This window comes from Haemorhous mexicanus, chromosome 19, assembly GCF_027477595.1.
Source record: "Haemorhous mexicanus isolate bHaeMex1 chromosome 19, bHaeMex1.pri, whole genome shotgun sequence".
NCBI lineage: Eukaryota > Metazoa > Chordata > Aves > Passeriformes > Fringillidae > Haemorhous > Haemorhous mexicanus.
In genome coordinates this window covers 6,758,050-6,778,669 of record NC_082359.1, presented here as the reverse complement: position 1 = coordinate 6,778,669, position 20,620 = coordinate 6,758,050, and the positions used below count along the sequence as shown (strand labels likewise).

The 20,620-nt window shown below is 39.9% G+C and overlaps 1 protein-coding gene across 4 annotated transcripts; it reads right to left on the bottom strand.

Moving 5' to 3' along the window:
- Positions 1-2,681: 2,681 nt before the first annotated feature.
- On the bottom strand, positions 2,682-19,577 carry COMT (catechol-O-methyltransferase). 4 transcript variants are annotated; one of them, XM_059863842.1, is made up of 6 exons: positions 19,415-19,577; positions 18,006-18,058; positions 10,137-10,419; positions 8,164-8,357; positions 6,408-6,539; positions 2,682-3,950 (listed from the first exon to the last, which is right to left on the bottom strand). In XM_059863842.1, exons 3-6 carry the CDS (start codon positions 10,417-10,419, stop codon positions 3,771-3,773), a joined length of 789 nt encoding a protein of 262 aa, XP_059719825.1. In that variant the 5' UTR covers positions 18,006-18,058; positions 19,415-19,577; the 3' UTR covers positions 2,682-3,770. The 4 variants fall into 4 exon arrangements, with proteins under 4 accessions (XP_059719825.1, XP_059719824.1, XP_059719826.1 ...); XM_059863841.1 differs by lacking the exon at positions 18,006-18,058; XM_059863843.1 differs by lacking the exon at positions 19,415-19,577 and having other exon boundaries at positions 18,006-18,090.
- Between the last annotated feature and the right edge of the window lie 1,043 nt (positions 19,578-20,620).

The window sequence follows — 20,620 nt, the reverse complement described above, 5'->3', positions numbered from 1 at the left end:
AGCATCCTGCAGCTTGGTGTCATCATTCTTCCACTGCAGTGAGGAATCTTATTTTCCTTTTGTGGGTGCACTAATAAGGCAATGAATAGCAGATGCTGTAGGTAAGGTACTGAGCTAAAACAAGTATGTTGTTTTTACAACTGACATTTTATAGCTGTCAAAATGACTTCATTTCCAGCTTATCACAGGTTGGGTAAACAGAAGTGGTGAGTCCTGCAGGTGAAAGGTTAATCTGGTAACAGTGGGCAAGAAATATCAGCCCTCATCTGTTTCAGGTTTCAGCAGTGTCTTGGGGTAATATTCTGTCCTCAAGGGTCTCATCCCCAGTGTCTTTCTTTGAAGGTCTCTTAAGCACAGCAGTGGCAGGATCTTGTTCTGGTACAAGCTGATGGGGGATCTTTTAAAACAGGAAGGTGCTTTGTAATGTCATTAACTGAGCTGTGGAGACAGAGGCAAAGACTGAAACTCTGGTACTCTGTTCAACGTGTGTGTGTGTGTGCACAGCCATCATAGCTGTTATTTGTAAGGTACCTTATAACTGATTCCTGATTGACTGCTTTGCCAAGGAAGGACACATCTCTGCCCTGCTGGTGTCACACTGGGTGGGAGAGTTGGGATCTCTGTGCTTTCTCTCTTCTTGTTGCTCTTGTAGGGGTTTCTGTATGCTCCCTTCACTGCATTTAGTGTTTGACTCATTCTCCAGTGAGCTGCTTTTCACTTCCTCATGCCAGTGCAGGAGGCAGTGGCTCCTGTACCCTGCTCTGTACTCAGACAAGTAAATTCTGATGGAAGGATCACTTCCATGGGTGCTGTTTTGCAAAAGTCAGTGGTGCTATGTTTGACTATCTCTTAAATCCTCCTTCTTTCTTGTACAATATTTTGAAAGACAGTATCATGTCCCTTTGAGTTAACAAAGAGGCTCTGGCAGAAACCAGACCTCACTCTCTTGTACTGCCTGAATCACTAAGACAACCTAGACAGTAACTGTCATCTGGAGAATAGGTGTAAATTACCAGTATTTGCTGAGATCATCCGTTTCTGACACGAGCTGTGAGAATTTGCAGAGATGTATGTATGTTGCTTTAGGGGAGTTCTTCCCCTTGGCAGCTTTCTATCAGTGGTCCATTCCTATGGGCACTCCTTAAACACATGCTCCACATGCACCATTCCATCCACAAGCATAGGTTTGTGCAAGCATAGGTTGTGTCTTCTAACTGTAACAGGCTGATGTTGCAGTAACACTCAGTAGGTTTTTAAAATATGTTTGAATTAGAAGATCTACTGTCTGCCTTTTCCTTCTCCCAGAATTCAAAGTGTGACTTTATTTAGAAAAGTGCCTCTTTTCCTTGGGAGATTTCACATTTATGTGTCAGTGACTCCAGATCATATTTGCTCAACTGACCAAAAGCCTTTTTTCTAATTGTCAGTCATGCAAACTGAGTCAGGCTTTTTCTTTTCATCCCTTGCCACCAATAATTAAGAGCATTTAAAAAAGGTAGTGAAGTGGAAAAATTTTCTTATATATGGAATTCTGCAAATATTCTGATAGTACATAGATTGTGTTTATTTTTACAGTTTGCCATGTAGGAGATGCTTTCTAATGAATTAAAATACTTTTTTATACTAAAAGGTGGCTGTTACATTTGCCATATGTACAAATATGTTATTCACTACTGCATCTTTTGAAATATCCACTCTACAGGTTCCCACCTTTCCTAATCTTCTTGACAGTCTCTTGAACAGTAATTCTGGCCATTATTCTGATCCTCTCTTGGAAAGTGCAGAAGAGTCTACCTGTTTAATCTTACTCATCCTTCTGAGACTGGTTTGCTCATCAACCTGTGTGATGTGCCCTGCTGTGACGTCTGTTGGGTTCAAAGGTGTTTAGGGCTAAACACAAGCAAGGATTCTTGGAAGTTAAGGCTCTAGATGTACAGACAAATTTTCTGATCCACTGTATGTATCCAGATTTTCCAGAAACTTGTGTAGGCCAGTAAATGTACTTGAAGATTATTTTGCATTGCAAATTTTGCAAAAATTGCTTCCAGCCACCTGAAGGACTTTGGTCCAATGACTTGGAGTTGAGCTCAATACCAAGAGGATGTGCTGCTGAGCAATGTTACAAACTAATCACTGACTTACAGTGAAAGATGGAGGTGTTAGAACTCAGTGTTAGCTCTACACAGAACAGTACAAGAGAGTCACCTGAGGCTGCTTCTGCATAATCTAACCAAGTACAGGAAATTTTTTGTCTTTCATGATATGACAGAGTTACCTTGTCAGGAAAACTCTGACAGTGTTGCCTTCTCCTGTCTCTGTGACATGCACAATCTACAAACTGGCTGGGTCACCATGGTTTGCTTGGTTCATTTCTAAACTGACTCTGTCACCTTAGCCCATTGTAGTTTTCTTTTGGTGATGCTCTGCTCTTTACTAGTGTCCTGGAGGTGGATTTTCTGCAGCACACAGGCCAGGGGAGGGACCTCTGTGGTAAGATGGGCTATACAAGGAAGAAACTCGAAGAGGCTTGAAAGAGTTCATACTGGGAAAGACAAGAATGATTGTCCTTGATTTTCACTCTGATTTTCAACTGTTGGATCTTTCTGTGTCTGTTTCACTTCTGGAAGCCTCAAGTGCAGTACAGAATTCATTGGAAAAAATTAAAAGTCATGCCCCTGCTCTGTTGTTTCTTACTTTTTATTTAGAAATGTGACTGTTGCTGCCTTATATAATCACAGCAGGACATGCTAGGAAATGCCAATGGATTTCTGCATCGTTCAGGTGAGTTAGAGACTTCATATTTGGCTTTGAATCTTCTCAATGACAACCACACTATTCACATGGTGTAACAGCACTGAGGTTAACCAGGGCATGCAGGACCCACCTGCTAGAACCCATTCTCTCTGGACTTTATTTCTATACAGCATCTTAAACATACCCAGCATTTCAGAGTAAGCAGCTTGCCCTGCCCTAAAAGCACGTACTATGTATGTACAGTATAATGAGGGGAAAACCAGCATTTCATCAAGGTCAAATAACTATGTAGTTTTGTATTCTTTTGGAAAGAGTCTGCTCCTTTTGTTTCCTGTTACTGTATTTCTTTTAATCTGTTTACTACTTCAGTTTTCCTTGCCTCTGCATGGGCAGATTAATAATTTTATTTGTTTGTGTTTTCAAAATTCTGTTTTGTTGTTGTCATCACTGCATGGGTCTGCCTTCTTTCAGTGTGTGCTCTTTTCTCTCACATAGAGATGATTAACTTTTGCAGTAAATGTGCAAAGAAGTATCTGGTATCTCACTAGGAGCCTTCACTGCATCAAGAAGCATGCTAGTAATTTAGAAAAAATAGGGCCCATGAAATGGTCTTTTCTTGCAACATGGATGTTTTTTCCACTCTTGCTAATGATTAATGAGTTTAGCTTGGGGACACAAGTCTTCAGAAGTTGCATTGTATTTCTCCAGCCTAAACCCAAACTGTGGTTGTTCAAGTTGAGCTCAAAATGACAGACTGTTGTTTGGTGATGTGTTGGTCAAGGCAAGGCAATGTGCATCACCTTGGGTTTGCCGAGTTTATGTGGAACAATGGCACAGACCCAACTTACTCCATATTTTGGTTTCTACCTTGTGTGAAAACATCACTAGTGCTTGTTTAATTACAAGTTCCAAAATAAGAAAATAATAATTAAAAAAAACTGTAAAGCATGGACAAGTTAACCTGTGCAGTTGCATTTACATCATTTGAAACAAAAGTTGATTATTAATGACTCTCTTTATCCCAAAAACACAGCCTTCTCCATAGCATCTTCCACCTTCATGTATTCCAGATGAGATGGGTAGTTAGTGCATTGGAAATGGGGGCTCTTGCGGACATAGTTAAGGAAATCTGGAGCTCCTGGGAAAATTATATTGTCAGCCAGAAGAATTGAGCCCTTCCTCAGCAAGTTGCATTCCTAGAAAGAAGAGAAATGGCTTCATAGTGGCTATTAAGCAGACATTGGCTTGAATGTAATGTTACTTTCATGTTAACCAGGTATACTCGAGTGTCTGCATCCAAAAACCCATCATGGTACAGGTCTGGAAGGTCAGAGAGACATGGGAGAAGCTGAGTAACTCTTGGATCCTTTGTGGTCATTTGCTAAGTTTTCCTGTTTATTAATACAACATTAGAGATGCTTATTCTGAAATAGCAAATCAAGTGGAAGTGTGTGCTTTGCTCCTCAGCTTGTTTCCAGCTATGTTTACATGATCAGTAAAGTGGCTTTGTTTTGACTGTCATATCTCATGTTTAAAAACATTTTTAATATGGCATTAAACTGCTGTAGTAGCTCTTTAGGTCACCTGAGAGTAGCATGTACTGCTTCGGCTCAGTCAGACTCCAAAACTGCCAAAAGAATGAAAGATTTTCTGTGCTTGTTTTCCTTTAATCTTGAACAACTTCCTGCCATTTTGTTTGGGATCTGGGCATGAAGCGACGTTTTTGCACAATGAAGATCCCTCTGACAAATTTCCACAAGACGTAACTAACTTGCAGTAGTCACTTCAAGTGCAATGTTTATCCTCAGTAAATCTAAAAACCAGTAATTTTTACTGGTATTTTTTGTCTAGAAGAAGTGCTTATCTGGGCTTACCAGCTGTTTTAAAACAAAGTCTGTAGTTAAATCAGCTTGTTGTTATCCTGTGGTTACAGGCAGTAGCTGTAGCCAAAACTTGGGGTGTTTTTCGTCACTCCCAGTCTATGAGAGCAGTTCTGTTGATGAGTGTCCTGCAGAAGCCGTTGAGCTTATTGCTCTTGCCTCTGGGGACTGAACACCAGTCAGCACAGTAGAAGTGATTTTAGAGACATCAAGTACCCTCCAGTCTGTTTCTATTGCACAGCTTACAGAAGCTTAAAAGAGACAACATACTGGATTTTCCACTGGTCATCAGGATTTCAGATGCTCTTCATGTCTGGCTTTTTTTGTCTGGACCACTTCCAATATATACATATTTCATTTGAATAAATTCATATTCACTATTCATACTGCAATACCTGCTGAGAATACATTTTAGAAAGTTTGTGACATCTGAGAAAATCTGAAGATCTTTTCTTTGTCTTTCTCCTCCTAATTTAACAGGAATTTTTTTGCAACTTTGTATCACAGTTGCATCAGACTCAGCACTACCATGGAACTAAACCGTCTGTTTGTTTTGGCTGTGTTGTGAGGCTAAGTTCTGATAAGGATGCACTGTGGAAAGAGCTCAGTCATCCTTACACAGGCAGTTTAAAAGAAAGCATTCTCTGAGTACAAAATAACTGTACAGAGGGAACATTTTCTTCAGCTACTGCTGTGTAAATTCAATACTAGCTGTTCATAACCCCAAACAAATTTCCTTTTTAAACAGCTTTCTGGAGGACAGAGCTTAAAACTAAAAAAACAGGGAGGCTGGGTCAGAAAATAGTGTTGTAGTCCTCAGGCAGGGGTCAGGAAGTATTTGGCAGGTTCTTAATCTAAGAGGCAGGCTCAAAAAAGTGGATTTATTTGTGAAGAAAATAATTGAAAAATGGCACTTCCATAAAAGCAGGCAGTTGTAGAAAATTCTCTCAGCTAGGAGAGCATCTGTATGTGCTGTGTTAATAGGTACAGATGTTGTCAATCTCAGTTAACACCTGAAAATACCTTCCTATCCAGAAGTCCTTTGCCACTGCCTACTGCTGTTACAGCCAACTTATTTTTGTAATACCCACAGTAATGGTCAAGGCAGCTTGGGAAGAAATAAGCATAATTTTTACACATTTGGGGCTGGACATAGAGTTGGACAGCATTTCCCTAGGAAGTGCCTGGCTGGAGCAGTCTGCACTCTTCTTAACATTGCTTTGCAGCCAATTAATTAGGTGGAGTGTAAGGACTTGAAGACAAGTCATACTCCATGCTATCACAGCCATGCTACCAAAATAATATTTCATCAAGAGGCTCTGCTGGCACCTTAGACCCAGGCAAGAAAAGGGGTACTGAGGAAATTAGAGAGGTGGAGCTGGGATATGCAGGTCCCAAGTCTCACTCACTCCCAGGATCAGGATGGGCTTTGGGTCAAATGTTCTGGTTGGTGACCATGCACACACTCCTGGAAGTGTGGCCATGCACTCAGGCCATGCACTCCTCCAGGTCGGATTTCTACTGCTTACCTGTATGTTCAGGAAACAGAAGGGTTCAGCAGTACTCACTGAGTCCTGAGCTATGTAGTGTTGGCAGTTGTCCTTAACAAAAGTTTAGGGTCCTGTCCTTCAAATCCTCTTTCCATGTAAGGCTGCTATTTTGGCTGCCAGTCTTCATTTTACATCAGATGAGGTTCCTCATAAAGAATGGAGGCCTCACAGACATGAAGATATTTACTGCTTTACTTTTAAGACTGGACTAGTGCAAACTGACCTGAAGCAGGATGGTGTCTGGTTTGTATCTGTCTTTCCAGTGGTCCAGGAAGACAAAATCCAGAGTATCCACTTCATATTTTTTTTTCAGCTGGGGGATAATTTCCTGTGAAGGGCCTTCTAGGAGTTTTACCTGAAATACAAATCCATGTGATGAATTGTGAACCATTAAGAAAAATCACATGTGCCCAGCTCATTTTAAATTGTAGCCAGACATCAGGGATCACGTTTATAGCTCAGTATCATGTCAGTTGAATTATTTGGCAGGGTTAGGTCAAATGTTGTCACCGACAAGTTCTATGAAAAATCCTTTCCTTAGGATTTTTTCCTCCTGAGTTGCTGAGAGGCCTCAGGAACAAACTGTAAACAATTCTTATCTGCTGCTGTGGAATGCAACAGGTGGATCTGTGACTGGTCTCATCTGGTTGTTTCTAATTAATAGCCAATCACAGTCCAGCTGTCCAGACTGTCTCGGTCAGAGACAAGCCTTTGTTATTCATTCCTTTTCGATTCTTAGCTAAGCCTTCTGCCAAAACCCTTTCTTCTATTCTTTCAGTATAGTTTTAGTATAGTTTTAATATAATATATATCATAAAATAATAAACCAAGCCTTCTGAACATGGAGTCAACTTTCTCGTCTCTTCCCTCATCCTAAGATCCCTGTGAACATTGCCACAAAATGTACCTTTTTATTTTTGACAAATGAACTCAGTTAAATTTCAAAATATGAATTTGGGTGTTTTGGATTTTGTTGGTTTTTAAATTAAAAACAGGAAAAGTGACCTGTTGTTTTTGTGGTATGTGTGTCTTTACTGGAAACATGGAAATCTCCTGTTGAAAACGGTGATTTTAATTACTTTTTTTTAGTTAGATCTCAGTTGAGTCTTTTAGTCCAAGGGAAGCAAAAAATGCAGAGAACATGTTAGGTTAGAAAAAAGATGAAGGCTACAGTATGTAAAATGTATATAGCCAGGAGAGGGAAGAGACAGGACAGAGGCTGTTACATCTTCCTCACAGGCTTATTGGAGTAACTACTGTTAAACTGAAAGCAGCTGCTGCACGTGGATTTTTTTTTAGGCAAGCATCATATACCCTGAGAGGAGGAAGAAAGTGGTAAGGAAATGTCTGTTTTATGACTCATAGCTGACCAGGAAATTAAGTCAAATGGGGAAATGCAGTTTTAGATGTACTGGTACTTAAGGTTCTCTTCAAGAAGTTAAGAAACACATTAGAAGGTCCCTTGGTGGGACTTATTTCCTCCAGTGTTTCCAACTCCATTGAAGTGAGATGTCTGCTGAAGAGACAGGTACTTCTCAGGCATCCCCCAACCTGGGGGTTGATATAGACTGGAAACACCTGCATCTCAACCAGCTATAGAGAGTAAAGACACCTCTGACTGCACAAAACTTAGATATGGGTACTGTGACCAGCTAGATTTGGGAAATATTTCTCATTTGAAGTCCATTGCACGTAATACAACTGATTCCTGTGAGCTTTTGTAACAAATTGGACTATGATTCAGTTTTTCTAGTTAGTCTTGACACCAATTTGAACCTTTTAGTTTATATTGAGAAACCCAGTATTCTGGCTTTTGGAAGGCAATATAGTGAAGTCCTGCTGTGAGAGGTCAGGCACTGTAACTAAGCATGGAGCTGGGTAAATTTATAAGGCCCATGGGTAAAAGAAAAAAAAAAAACAAACCCAAAACCAAAATCCAACCAGTTTTGCTGTAGTGGTTGCAGACAAATGGTATTTACCTTATCTTGTACTCCAGCAAACTCAATCATCTGTTTAGCTATAGCAGCAAACTCTGGGTTGAACTCCACAGTGAGCAGACGAGCTCCTGCCTTCAGTAGCCGAGAAATCCTCACTGCTGAGTAGCCACAGTAAGTTCCCAGCTCCAGGGCAACTGATGGATTGGCCTCTTCCACTGTCTTGTCCAGAATTTTACCTGATTAAAATGGGAAAAGATTACCTTTTTACAAAATCAAACTGGTTCATATACAGAAGAGCAAGTTAGTGATAAGAAACTTAAAAAAATCCATGTACTCAGTTGTTCAGAACATCAAAAATTACGAGCTGATATCAAATTATATACTGCATCCTTTGCAAACTGGCCTGTGAGCAAGTTAATCATGGACATTTTAAGTTTCCAAGTGCAAACTTTCAACTAAAAGAAATCTCAGTTTCAAAATATACACATTTCTGAATAAGGAATTTCCTGAATTAACTTATATTCCCTGAATATATCTTATGTAATTCCCTGAATCAACTAATTTATAGTGTTAGAAGGGGGAAATGCAGTAATTTTTTCCAAGAATTTACTGCAGAAACTGGCCATATTTGTGAAATATATAACTCCTGGATTTTGAGTGCTCATGTTTGTTGCTAATGCTACATGCTGTACCCTCATATAAAATTTCTTATTCCAAATACTCATCTTTAAAGGAAAAAAGAAAAATCTGCTTACAAAGCTGCAAAATACTGGGTTTCACTGCATGAATTTGTGGGATGGAAAACATTAGTCAATTTTTAAGAGCAGAAAACATTCCCAAAAAGAAGTGACAGTGACTCTATTCCGTCCTTTTGAAGGAAAGGATTTATTTGTGAGAAATTTCCTCTTATTGGTATGGCTAGAAACTAGATAACTAAACTCAAAAAGTAGTGGAAGGGATTTTATACTAAGCCATGGTCATTAAGGGATATTTTTCTGGGTGCTATTTGCTTATGAATATGATGATGAGGCATCTTGGGGCCTTGTAGTTACTCTTGAAATCTCAGAGACTAAAACTTTGATGGCTTTTATCTGAGGAAAGGCCATCAGAGCAAAACTAGAGTGAAATTATTAAGAATTTAATCACAAATGTTCAAAGTTTAGAGCTTTAAGTATTCCTACTCAGCCATGACCCACAGTTCTGCTCCCCTAAGCACCCCAGCCAGGTATGCTGAGGAGCTACTTTAAAAAACTGTACACATGTCAGAAGAGCATTTTTATCACAATGCTTACAGTTGTTTTTCATTAGCTATGTTAATCCCAGACTAAGCAAATTTCCCCAGAAATTTCCCAGCAAGAGGTGCTTTTGTTTCTAATTCATAAGGGAACATATTACCATTTTGCCACTATAGTTTTTTGAAAAGACTGCTGTTTTCCTGCAGCTATGAAAAAAAGGTTTTGTTCCCTTATTTTTCTTTAGGAGACAAGAACAAGATGATTTACTTGCTAAATAGCAACAATGTCTGATATTGTATGACACGGATAGGACTTCTCCCTTCAATAGAAACTTCTAATTTATGCTTGTATATACAAAATTCATATGGTTAAACACAATTTTGGGGTTTTTTTCAATTTGCTATCTTGCTGTTAAGGATCTGAAAGTATTTAACATAATGAATTATGCCTTGAAGGCACCCTATGTAAAAAGTGAGGAATAATGCAACCCTAGATTTTTCCCATAAGTTGCCACTGTGTGCTTCCATGCTTGCAATGTGCACAGCACAGAAACCCACATCTGGGGCTGTGACTTTCTGAATGAGTCACAGGACAGCCCTCCTCAAAAACATCTGCACAAACAGGCACGACTGTTCACGGAACCACTCTGCTGACCACAAGGTTGTGTGGGTTGGGCTTTTTGCAGCAGCAGATGGAAGTTGCCATGCAAATACAATCAGATGTCCTGTCCTGTGCTAGTCTTGAAGGATCTTTTCAGATGCTGATCCCTGCTGCAATTACCTTTCTCATCACCCACATTCATGGCCCACTCTTTCTGGGAGCAGTATTTATCTATGGTGTCCAGCACACTACAGGGGTCTCCTCGGACTGCATTCTGCAGCACAAAATTTAAAATCCTCTGTTCTTTGCTCTGACTCATGATGAAATTGGTTACTTTCTCCCGGATTATTTCATTCCAGATAAGGGCAGCAGTGGCATTTTTCCTAATGAGCAACACCATGAGCAGCAAAATGAAAAGCAGGATGAAGACAATGAACAAAGGGACTGAAGAGCTCTCCAGCATCTGGAAGAAAAGAGAAAAACAACCCAGGGTTAAGGTGGCACAGGAGAGGACTGTCCTTTTTGTAAATATTGAGCTAAATAACCCACAACCAACCGTACTGAACAGGAACACACAGAGTTTAATTATGATTGTGTCTAAAGTAGCTGTAAAAGGCTCTCTGTCACTTGGTAATGGATGGTGCTCTGTAGCACTTCCTTTAGAAGCCAATTTTACAGTCAACAAGTAGCTTTATTTAATGCTCTGGTCCCTTCCCCCACACAGCTGCTCAGTCCTGGCTCCAAGCACGCCACTGCACAAGGAGCTTCCAGCATCAAATCTGTTCTAGCTGAAACAGGAGCTACAACATCCTCAAAAATTTTGCCTAAGTTACCCAAGACCAATGACAAAGGGATTATCTCATTCTGGGAGATAACATTCCTACAAATCTCTTCCTACTTGTTCTTGCTTCTCTTTTTTGTTTCCCCAGATATTGTCCCAGAAAAATCCTATTTGTTATGGATGGTCTGACCTCCCCCTCTGTAGTGGGATTCGGCATATACACATGGGGAAAATCTATCCCACTACTTAAATTTTGAATCATCATGCAGAACACATTTTGACTTCAGAAGATGACTGAGTTTCCATGGAGATATGCTCAAGATCCAGTACAGCTGATTTTATTCGGTCATTCTCTTATCTTAGTTGCAGAGCAAGTATGATTTTTTTGGAGCTGTTAAAAGTCTATTTCTTTTGCTTTTTAGTAGTCACCAATGTTAACAATTACCTTTAATGCTTTTCTTGCAAAGTCTGACCTGAGACGTTTCCTTTCAGAGCCTGCCAGCATCATTAGCACATTAATATCTTGCTTCTTAGACTTTCTGAATATTTTTTTCCTAGCCTGCTTCATTACTTCAACAAGATCATGAAGGCCTGCATGTCAATTTATTTTTCTTTCCCTCCGTGCAGAAGTAGTTCAGCTGACCAGGCCCTGCACCTTTCAGATGGGACTTCAGCTCTTTTTAGTTTTTCTACATGAAATTTTTTGACATTATCTGTCCACTAAAAACTTCAATAGGACTGTGGAAAGATCATTAATCTAACATTAAATATCTCTCTAGCTTCACTTGACTGGTCTTTGCTTGACTTTCTTGGCTTAGTTGATTGTATGGTTGTTGTTGATGGATTTGGATTACTGACACAGGTGAGAGGTAATTATTCTGAGCTCCAATAAATGGATGGAGCCCAGAAAACACTTCCTAAGGCCAGCAGATCTCTAACTTTCCTGCCTCTGGACGCATGAAACTGTGACCCTGCAAACCCGTGACTCACTTGGTGGCAGTCCAGCTACAGTCAGGTCCCTGTAGCACTGAGGAGTGCTGGCATTCAGAACCACTGCAGACCACTGCCAGACACAATTCTCTGGTTACAATGGATACTTTGGCATTCTCTGAGCAGACCTTGCCACAGGCTGCTGCTTCAGCACTCTGAGATCCTGCCAGCATGTTTGGGGCTGCCCTTCAAAGTTCTGTCAGACAGCAAGAGTGGATGGGAGCAGCAGGATGAACTGGGTAGGTTATTCTGGGGAGAACAGCTTTCCTCCCTTATTGCTTAGCATTGCTATGAGACCATTTAATGAGATTTCTCTAAACAGGGAAGACAGCCTCTGTAGGCTAACTCAGCCCCGCTCCCTGTCCTGCAGGAATGCTGAGACTTCTTTTTCAGACTGACTGAATCAAGAACTCCGAGGGATCCACTTTTTTACAGTGCCTCAGATCTTTGCACTTGAATCCCACCTGAATGCTACCGCACATAAGAGGTACCACATGTAAGAGCAGAGCCCACCTGCCTCCCCAGAGGCTGGTCACAGGGAGAAACAACCTACAGAGTACATGCTGATTTTTCCAATCCTAGATGAGTTCACTTATTTTTAAAGTATCAAGGAATGTTTTTCAACTACTGGGGTTTTTTATTAAAAATATTTCTGTATAACAGCCCAGCACCTTCATAAACTGGCAGTATGGGTTGTTCTTAGCAGAACTCCTTCAGGAGGCAATTATCCTGAAAACCACTTTCCAGAGAAGGTACCTTCTAAAAGAGAGAAAAGGACACTTTCGGTTTTCTTTTTTTTTACACAGTATTTTTCAAAGTTTGTCCCTCTTAATTTCTGTCTTCTTAGGTGTGAAAATAAATTTAGTGACAGCAGTAGACTGTAAAGGCAGTCTGCCAAGAGCAAGAGGCATGGTGATGGTCATGCACCCAGAGGGAAAAAAGATCTGTACCAAAATAGGTAATTGCTTTCATATTCTTAGCTGGAAAATATTTGATATGAAAATTAAGTGTGTAATTCAACCAATTTAAAACTACCACTACCTAGGAGACAGTCGTGTTATGACAGCTTTAGAAAATGCAACAGTAATTTTAACTTTAATGTGGATTCATGAGATTCATTAAGTATGCAATAAAAGTTGCATACAGTCAAGTTTCCCATAACCACTTATTACAAGGCAGCCACTCTTATTATTTAATGCTTATACTCAGGTTCCAAATGCACAGGTTAGCACTGCAACCTTTTCCGTGCTTTAGAAACACCATAATAAAGGGAGGCCTCTCTCTGAAAGCTAAAATTTGAAGTGGAAAATAGCAGGCAAATGAAAAATTCAGCAAGGGAATAAACAGAAAACTAGAGGGACAACATTATGGGGAGGAATGAATAACACGTATCAGTACATCTGGTTTTGAGAAGACAGAGTTTAAAAGAAAACATATTAAAATTTCATGCCCAAACCTGTCAAACTACTCCTGAGTCTTTCTAAAGCACTGAGTTATTTTCTTATGCATCTAATCTTACTCATTTTGGCAGGTTTCATAAGACCAAATCATAACTTGATAATGCAGCTCAGCAGTTTTCCCCTGATGTACACCATAATCAAACAATCAGCATTTGAAAGCGAGTACCTCTGTTTCAGTTTACAGAGATTTAAAAAGACATTTTCGAAGAGAGAAGCAGACACAAAATGTGGGAATCTGCTGCCTCAACTTACCTGCCTGTGGAGATGAAACACCTAAGTCCTTCCAATGGCTTTAAAAGAAACCAAGAAAACTGGCTGAGACTTAGGGATCTGCTATTATGCCAACAGATGTTAAGGTAGGGGATTCAGTATCCCCTTACTATCATATGATCTTCAGTTTTTCTAAAATTATAAAAATGCCCATGTGATGGAGCCCAAACCAATACATCCTGTTCTTAATCTCATACAGCTGGCTCCAGCCATTTCAGCAAAGGTTACAATAAGGATCTTTCAGTAATGCTATTTATCAATCCTTCTGGTACATTTTTCCAACCTCTGCTAAAAAATAATTGCGCCTCAAATTCCCTGATGTGAAAAAATAAGGATTAGAAGAATTGGTAATATCAATTTTTAAGGTGCGTCCAAGTAACTGGATTGATCTTTTTCTGTGTTTCACAAAACTGTACAAAGTTTTCACAGCACTGTTGGAGGAAGGTGTATGGAAATGTGATGTAAACTACTGATTTCAACTGCTTCTCTGATTCCAAACCAACACCCCTTTGCTAAAAACTGATGTTTATTGAGAAGGAAAAAAAGGTATGTGAAAGTAAGCACCTTTAAATGGTCTAAGTTTTAACAAAAGCATATACCCTAGTGAGATTCACACTCAGTGCATTAAAGAAGTATCAAATTTGACTGTTTAACTATTCTGAAGCTTACATTTCACTACATTATGAGTAATTAACAAGATGTCATTTCCCACAGATGCAAAAATAAGAGATGACAAATATTGAAATACTTGTGAGGTGGAAAACTGCTGGATAGAATATTTTTCTAATCAAGGTGAATCCTACTAAGCCTAATTACAGAGCTTCTCATTACAGTTTTAGCTTGGATAAACTGATATTGCTTTGCTTTATACTGAAAATTAAGTCCTAAACATTATCACAAAAAACCCCACCCCTTTTGTACAAAGACAGCACATACATTAGCCTGTTATTCTCCAGGGCTGGAATGAGAGTAAACTCTGTGACCCTGAGCCAGGGGACTTAACTGTGAGTCTCATTTTGGCAATGTTTTTCTACTCTGGCCTTGGATGAGCTATCTTCCTCTGTGTTGCCACAAGAATTAAAGTTACTGCTACGTGTGTAAACTTTCAAGGCATTGTAAAGCTGAATAAATCTTTTTCAGAAAAGTCCCTGCTATGAATGTATGGATAACACCTGAGGAAAGGCAAAGTAGTTTTGTCTGCACAGCAAATGCCTATGTGATATTATTATTCTTGAGTTTATGAACAACTGGGAAAATGTGGAGACAAGCAGTGCTTCAAATGCTTTCCTAAAGGGCTCTCAGCCAGCTGACAATTCAGGCCTTTGAGGAAAGATGGTACATGCAGTCTTGCTATAATTTTTCATGCATTTAATCTAACTGCCAAGTACTGGTTGGTTGTTTAAGAGTTCATTATGAGTCTCCACACATCCAGACAGTACTTTAGCATTCTGGTGCTAAAGGGTTTAGAATCTAATTTTGACTTTATTAACTCACATAACCTGGTGAATGGGGAGCACTTGATTAAGTTTATATCATTCAACCTTTTTCAGCTTCTGCTGAAATTATGCCTTTAGACACTGAAGTAAGCAGAGGATTTGCACACTAGTAAGGACATACTAGCTGTTTATGAAGCATTGTGAAAACAATGCAGAAGAGTCAGCACATTTCTACACATATTTTAACAATGTTCTGCACTAGGCCAGAGGAGATCTGTGCTGTGCTGGGAGTGGAGTTTCTGACTCTTAGTCCTGTGCTGTCTTAAATGAGGCAATCTCTCTTTTGTGGCATTTTGTTTTTCTTGATGCTTTCCCAGAGAAAGAAAGGCAGAGTATTTTGGTCAGAAAGTCTAAACTAACTTCTGCCAAACATATTGTATCCTGTTGCTGTAGGCAACACAATTCAACAGCTTCGTAATTTAGTACACTTAAAGGTCAAAAAAAATCTTTTACCTTCTATTCTTTCATTACTGTTTATGTATTTTCAAGTGAGTGCAACTGTTCTGTGAAGAATAATCATCATATTGCCAAATGTGAATAGCTTGTATTTCAATGGAAACTTAGTCTGGGAGTTTGACATTCAGATTTTCCACTGACATCATGAAAACAATCTGAACAGACTTTATATAATTTTTCACTATTTCTTGCCTGAAATCAAATTACTATAATTTAGCTTCACTGCCATGACTATAAAAATTTCTGTCTTCTATAAATGCAAAGTTCTGATGATTGTTTTCTGCCCCCATAACCTTTTGTTTTCCTCTTCTTCCCTCTTCTCATCTTGAAAGGAAATAAATACAAGTTTCCTCTTACTGAATGAAAGGAAGAGAACAGAAAAGTGCCTATTGCCTACTTGGGAGCCCCATCAAATAAGCTTCAGAAGGGTTCTTAAATCCATTCTCCCCACATAGATTCCAATTAAGATAATTGCTACCCACTTAAAACTCCCTTCTCAGTAGCCATTCTGTAGATGGTATTCAGTGCTATTACCCAAAGCAGAAGGTTTATATAATGGTGGTGTGCCCCATAAAGAAGTGCAGTGTTTAGAATGAACTGGCCACACAGAGAGGCCTCATCTCCATTAAACATGCAGGTCCACAGGAGTTTGTAGCACTCTAATCCAGACTGACCTAGTGAGCACACTGCATGATTAAAGCTGGAGTTTTGGGTGAGAGAATTCTTCAAGGATTAGAAATCCACTTTCCGAGGCCTTAAGCAAAGACAGCTTATCAGGAATGAGACCCTTCCAGGTAGCCCTGGGAAGTGTTTGTTTCTGATAGTCCTCATTCCTACTGGAGCACTCCAGATGTGTTTGTACTATTTGTACCAGTGTTTAAGACCAGTGGCTAGGGTGGTTCAGCAGAACTGTACAAATCCTACCTGGGAGGCAGTGGACTGACAAAAGTAGAAAGTGCTCTGCCCTGACAGCATACTAGGAGCTGGTCTGTGAAGAGTTTTCTAAGCTGAGATTTTCATGTTCCCCAGGGAGTAAAATCAAGCTGTTATTTAGTGACTTTGCCCCAAATGGAGGTAGGGAGAAAGGGCTGAAAGAGGAAATACCAAATTGGCTAACTGCTCTCAGGACAGACCTATTTTACAGTCTCTTCCTGATATCACAGGGCTGAATCCTTAGTGTCCCAAATCCCTACTGCATGCTCCTGCCCTGCTTCCAAGGCTACCAGCTAATCTACTGTAAATCTGTCTCTCCCCCAGCACAGCTTTCTGCTGTCCACAGGCTGCTCTTCAGGCTGGGGGGAGTGCACAACTGAAACTTGGTAGTGAGGACACCTGCTGAGGGATCTGAAGGATTAGGAAGGAAATCTCTGCTGAAATGATGACTTATTTCTATGAAAATTAACAACTTTAACACACCAGGGAAGGTGGGATTCACCACAGCATAGTAAGTAATCAAACGCTGTGTGGGAAGAGGGAGCCTGAGATAGAGCAGGGTAGGGATTGGTTTCAAACTCTGAGTGAAAGCTCTCCCTAGAAAAGTGCCTGGAGTGGGCATAGAGGGTCTCTGTCTAGAAATTGCTTTCTGAGAGAGCTTTAGAATGGCCTCACACATTAAGGTCTGTTTTCAAGGACTGCTGCCAAAATTATGTTTTTTCAAAAAATTCCCAGTCACTTTTAATTCCAGTGATCCTGAAGGAATGCTGAAAGACAACAGTATGAGACTGGCAGATGTAAACTGGGTACCAGACTGCTGGGAAATATTGCTAAACTTGGATGGCAAGTAAGTTGCTTGCAGTTTAATGTGATCAAACTCTTTTCTCATTATTGCAAACTAAAGCTGTAAATCAGGAAGTTTTTCTTTTGTATTTCAACACTGCAAAGCTGTGCAAATGCATGTGGCTCTGAACCTGAGGGCTTTGTTGGAGAAGCCCATGACTGAATAAGCAGAAGTGCAGAGACAAAGTAAAGGTTGTTTAAGGTTGTTTACAGGGTTCATCAGTATGACGTGGTTGACAGTATTGGTAAATATGAGTTTCTTTGTAAAGGACAGAAAGTAAGAAAAATCCATTATGAGCATCAGAAGGATACTCTATAAGCACCAACAGGGCTGGCAAGCAAAAGTAATTGCTTTTTGTCTCTTCTTCAGAGATATTCTGGAGTAGCAGAACTCCCTCTTGAGAATGAAAACCTCCATAAAATACATCTGCAGCAAAACACTTATAAAAGCAGCTATTCAGCCAAATGTGACTGAACTGAAGCTTGACTTGCATTCAGCTTTTTCTTCAACATAAATGAATACCAAATTCCAGCATACTTATAGCCATAAATTAAATTTTCAATTTAGTCAGGGTTATCTCCTCTCACTTTTTTCAGCTGTCAAGATTTACAATACAGTACAAATGCATTACACACAAATATGTCCTACTCTTTCTCTGTGAAAGCTGTTGCTGCCCACGGACTGGCTTCCTGACAATGAGTGCCAGTCAGAATGAGGAAAACACCACTTCTTTCACAAGCACCACTGTTTAAAATAGTGACATTATCTAAGATAACACATCGTGTCAAGCCTGACAAATAAGAAAATATAAACATGTACCTTTCTTAGTATAGCAGAAGCTGTTCTCTCCGATCTTTTCCTGTGCTGCTCTCCTGTGGATTTTACAGAATAAGAGTCCAAGAGCCTGCAGTATTCAGTCACATTCGATCACATCACAGGAATAGCTTATCAGTTCTGTTACACAGACTCTAAAAGGAGCGGTGTCCTTTTCCCCAACTCCTCCTTTCACAGATTCTGCACTCCTTAAAGGTGCTCGGTGCTCTAATAACCATAGAGAAAGCTATTCATCTGTCCCCTAACGACTGTGCTCTTGTTACTTAGTTACAGCACAGTGAATGCTGACAAAGTCAGGTGTGAGCCAAATCTGCGCTCAGTATAAAGGCAATGTGTTCAATCAAGCAACTTCAGGAATGAATTTGGCCCAAGGGATTTAGTTCTTTTTTCAGCTCAGACGTGGCATGCTAAAGCCAGAGCAGAATTGGTAGGAACAAGACCTAGGCATGCGGGTTAAATATAGAGTACTGCTGGAGGCAGGCAAGGTATGTATAGCAAATGGCTTAATAGCAACTACAGGAGGAGCTGCAATCAATACATTATAAATAGCACATTTGAATTTCCGTGGCTTCTAGCTGGAAAAATATTCTGCTACAAACAGCTCTAAGATAAAGGAAGAGGCTTATTCTAGGAAACCTTGTTCTCAGCTTGTCTGTCTATACTGTTTCCTCCGAGGTGGGAACAATATAATCCAGCTGCAATTAAATTGCACCATTGAAGAAAATCAGAAGAAAACCAAAAATCCCAAACACAATATGGTAATAGTTCTCTGCTGCATTCTCACTGCAAAACTCAGACCTAGTCGGCAAGTGTTTGAAGCTCAAGCCTAGAAACTTCTTAAAGACTTAAAGAATGTGTTTGTACCAAGTGTGGCAGAAACAGGAGCTGAAGTTCTGAGAACTTCAGGCTTTGTCAAATGATAGGGGAGGTCCTTGAAAGAATTAGGGACCACCTGAGAGCATGACAAGTAAAAACAAAATAATTTTAAGCAGATTAATTGAAAAAAGAATTGTGGCAAAAAATAGGTGGGTGAAGATTGAAAGGTTTCTAGTAGCTCTAAACAAAACATAACCAAAGTCCTACAATACAGCACAGTCCCCAATGTCAATACAGAGTAACTTTGAACTATCCCTTCCACGTATAACAGAGCTTTAGCTCTGCAAATATTTTCTTATAATCTAGACATCAAGCACAACAAAAATGAAGGAGCGATACTGCAGTCCAGCTTCACTGACAGTAATTTCCTGTCTGGTCAAAAGCTGGTTATGTCAGCATGATCCCTGATGCCTCCCACAATTCAAATTAGCAGAGAATTTTTTTTACTGCTGGGCTGTGGAGAAAAGAGTTAAAACAGCAAAACTTACTCTAAGTACTGAGTAAGTATACAGCTTTACCTTGTGTAAGTATAGAGCTGCTCTTTGGAGAAGTTCTTGCAGTTAACTACAGCTAGTTGTGGGTGGTGTCAGCCCAGCTTCTGCTTAGCAGCATAATTTAGTGCCAAGACTTCCCAGATTGAGCAACATCCCATGACAACACTTCTAAAAGTCTTCTAACTTGGAGCTGAATTATACTCTTCGGGCTTGAAGCATGGGAGGAGCAAACTTGCTTCTGCCTGCCCACAGCTGTTTACTTGTGTGATAAAAGCTACGCCTGCAAGTAACCCTTGCTGTTGTCTACATATTTCATAACATAAGTAAAAATGGTGAATGGCAATAACTGCAAGTAAGACAAAACTAGAGGTTAAGTTGGTTAAGACACCCAAACTGTGTGATAATGTCCATAAATTGCTTCCAAGTTAACAGAAAGTTGAAATCTTGTAATACGTTATGGGGTATTTTCTTCCCCAAGAGAAGTTTCTTTGGTAGCCTGATAGACATTGGTTCATGCTTCTTAAATTTACCTGTTAGCCCAACACATGGTCTTTATAAGTATGGATATTTTTGCAAGTTTTTTTACTAATGTACCAACAATGCTACAAACTCCACAGTGCATAAATTTATATACTATCTATATGACTTATCCTTGTCTAGACAGTAAAAATCTGCCCTGATATTAATGCAGAGAGCTACAAATGTATTGGAGTAATACAATTTTTATGTAGGGTCAAGATCTTAAAAGACTTCAGAATATCTATCAGGTACTGGATTCACAGGGCACATCTATGGGAAGGTGTAGAACCAGGATGCACTAGCTGGGGAGCAACATCACATGAATGGCAGCAGCTCAGGATAACTGGCTGGTTCAGGCTGACTCACCCTGACAGTCGCCACTTTAGCTCTGATCTGGCTGCACAAACTTGAGCAGACTTGCTCATGGACAGAGCTCCCAGCTGCAGTCACATGATGCAGCGTGGCAGGGCCATTCTCACTTGCTGTGCATAGCACGGAGCCAGAGCTTTTCCCCCTAAATCCATGCCTGGCATAACAACAAATGGCATTCCCTTCTTCTAATAATCCTGGACAAAGACTGGTTTTTAAAAGCCGAAACAAAGGGAGACGGGAGAGTTAGCACATTATCATAAACCCCACAGATCATGTGAAACACTGAGTGGAAGAAAATTCTTTTGAGCTTGCATTTTCAGAATAGCAGGAGGGATTTTC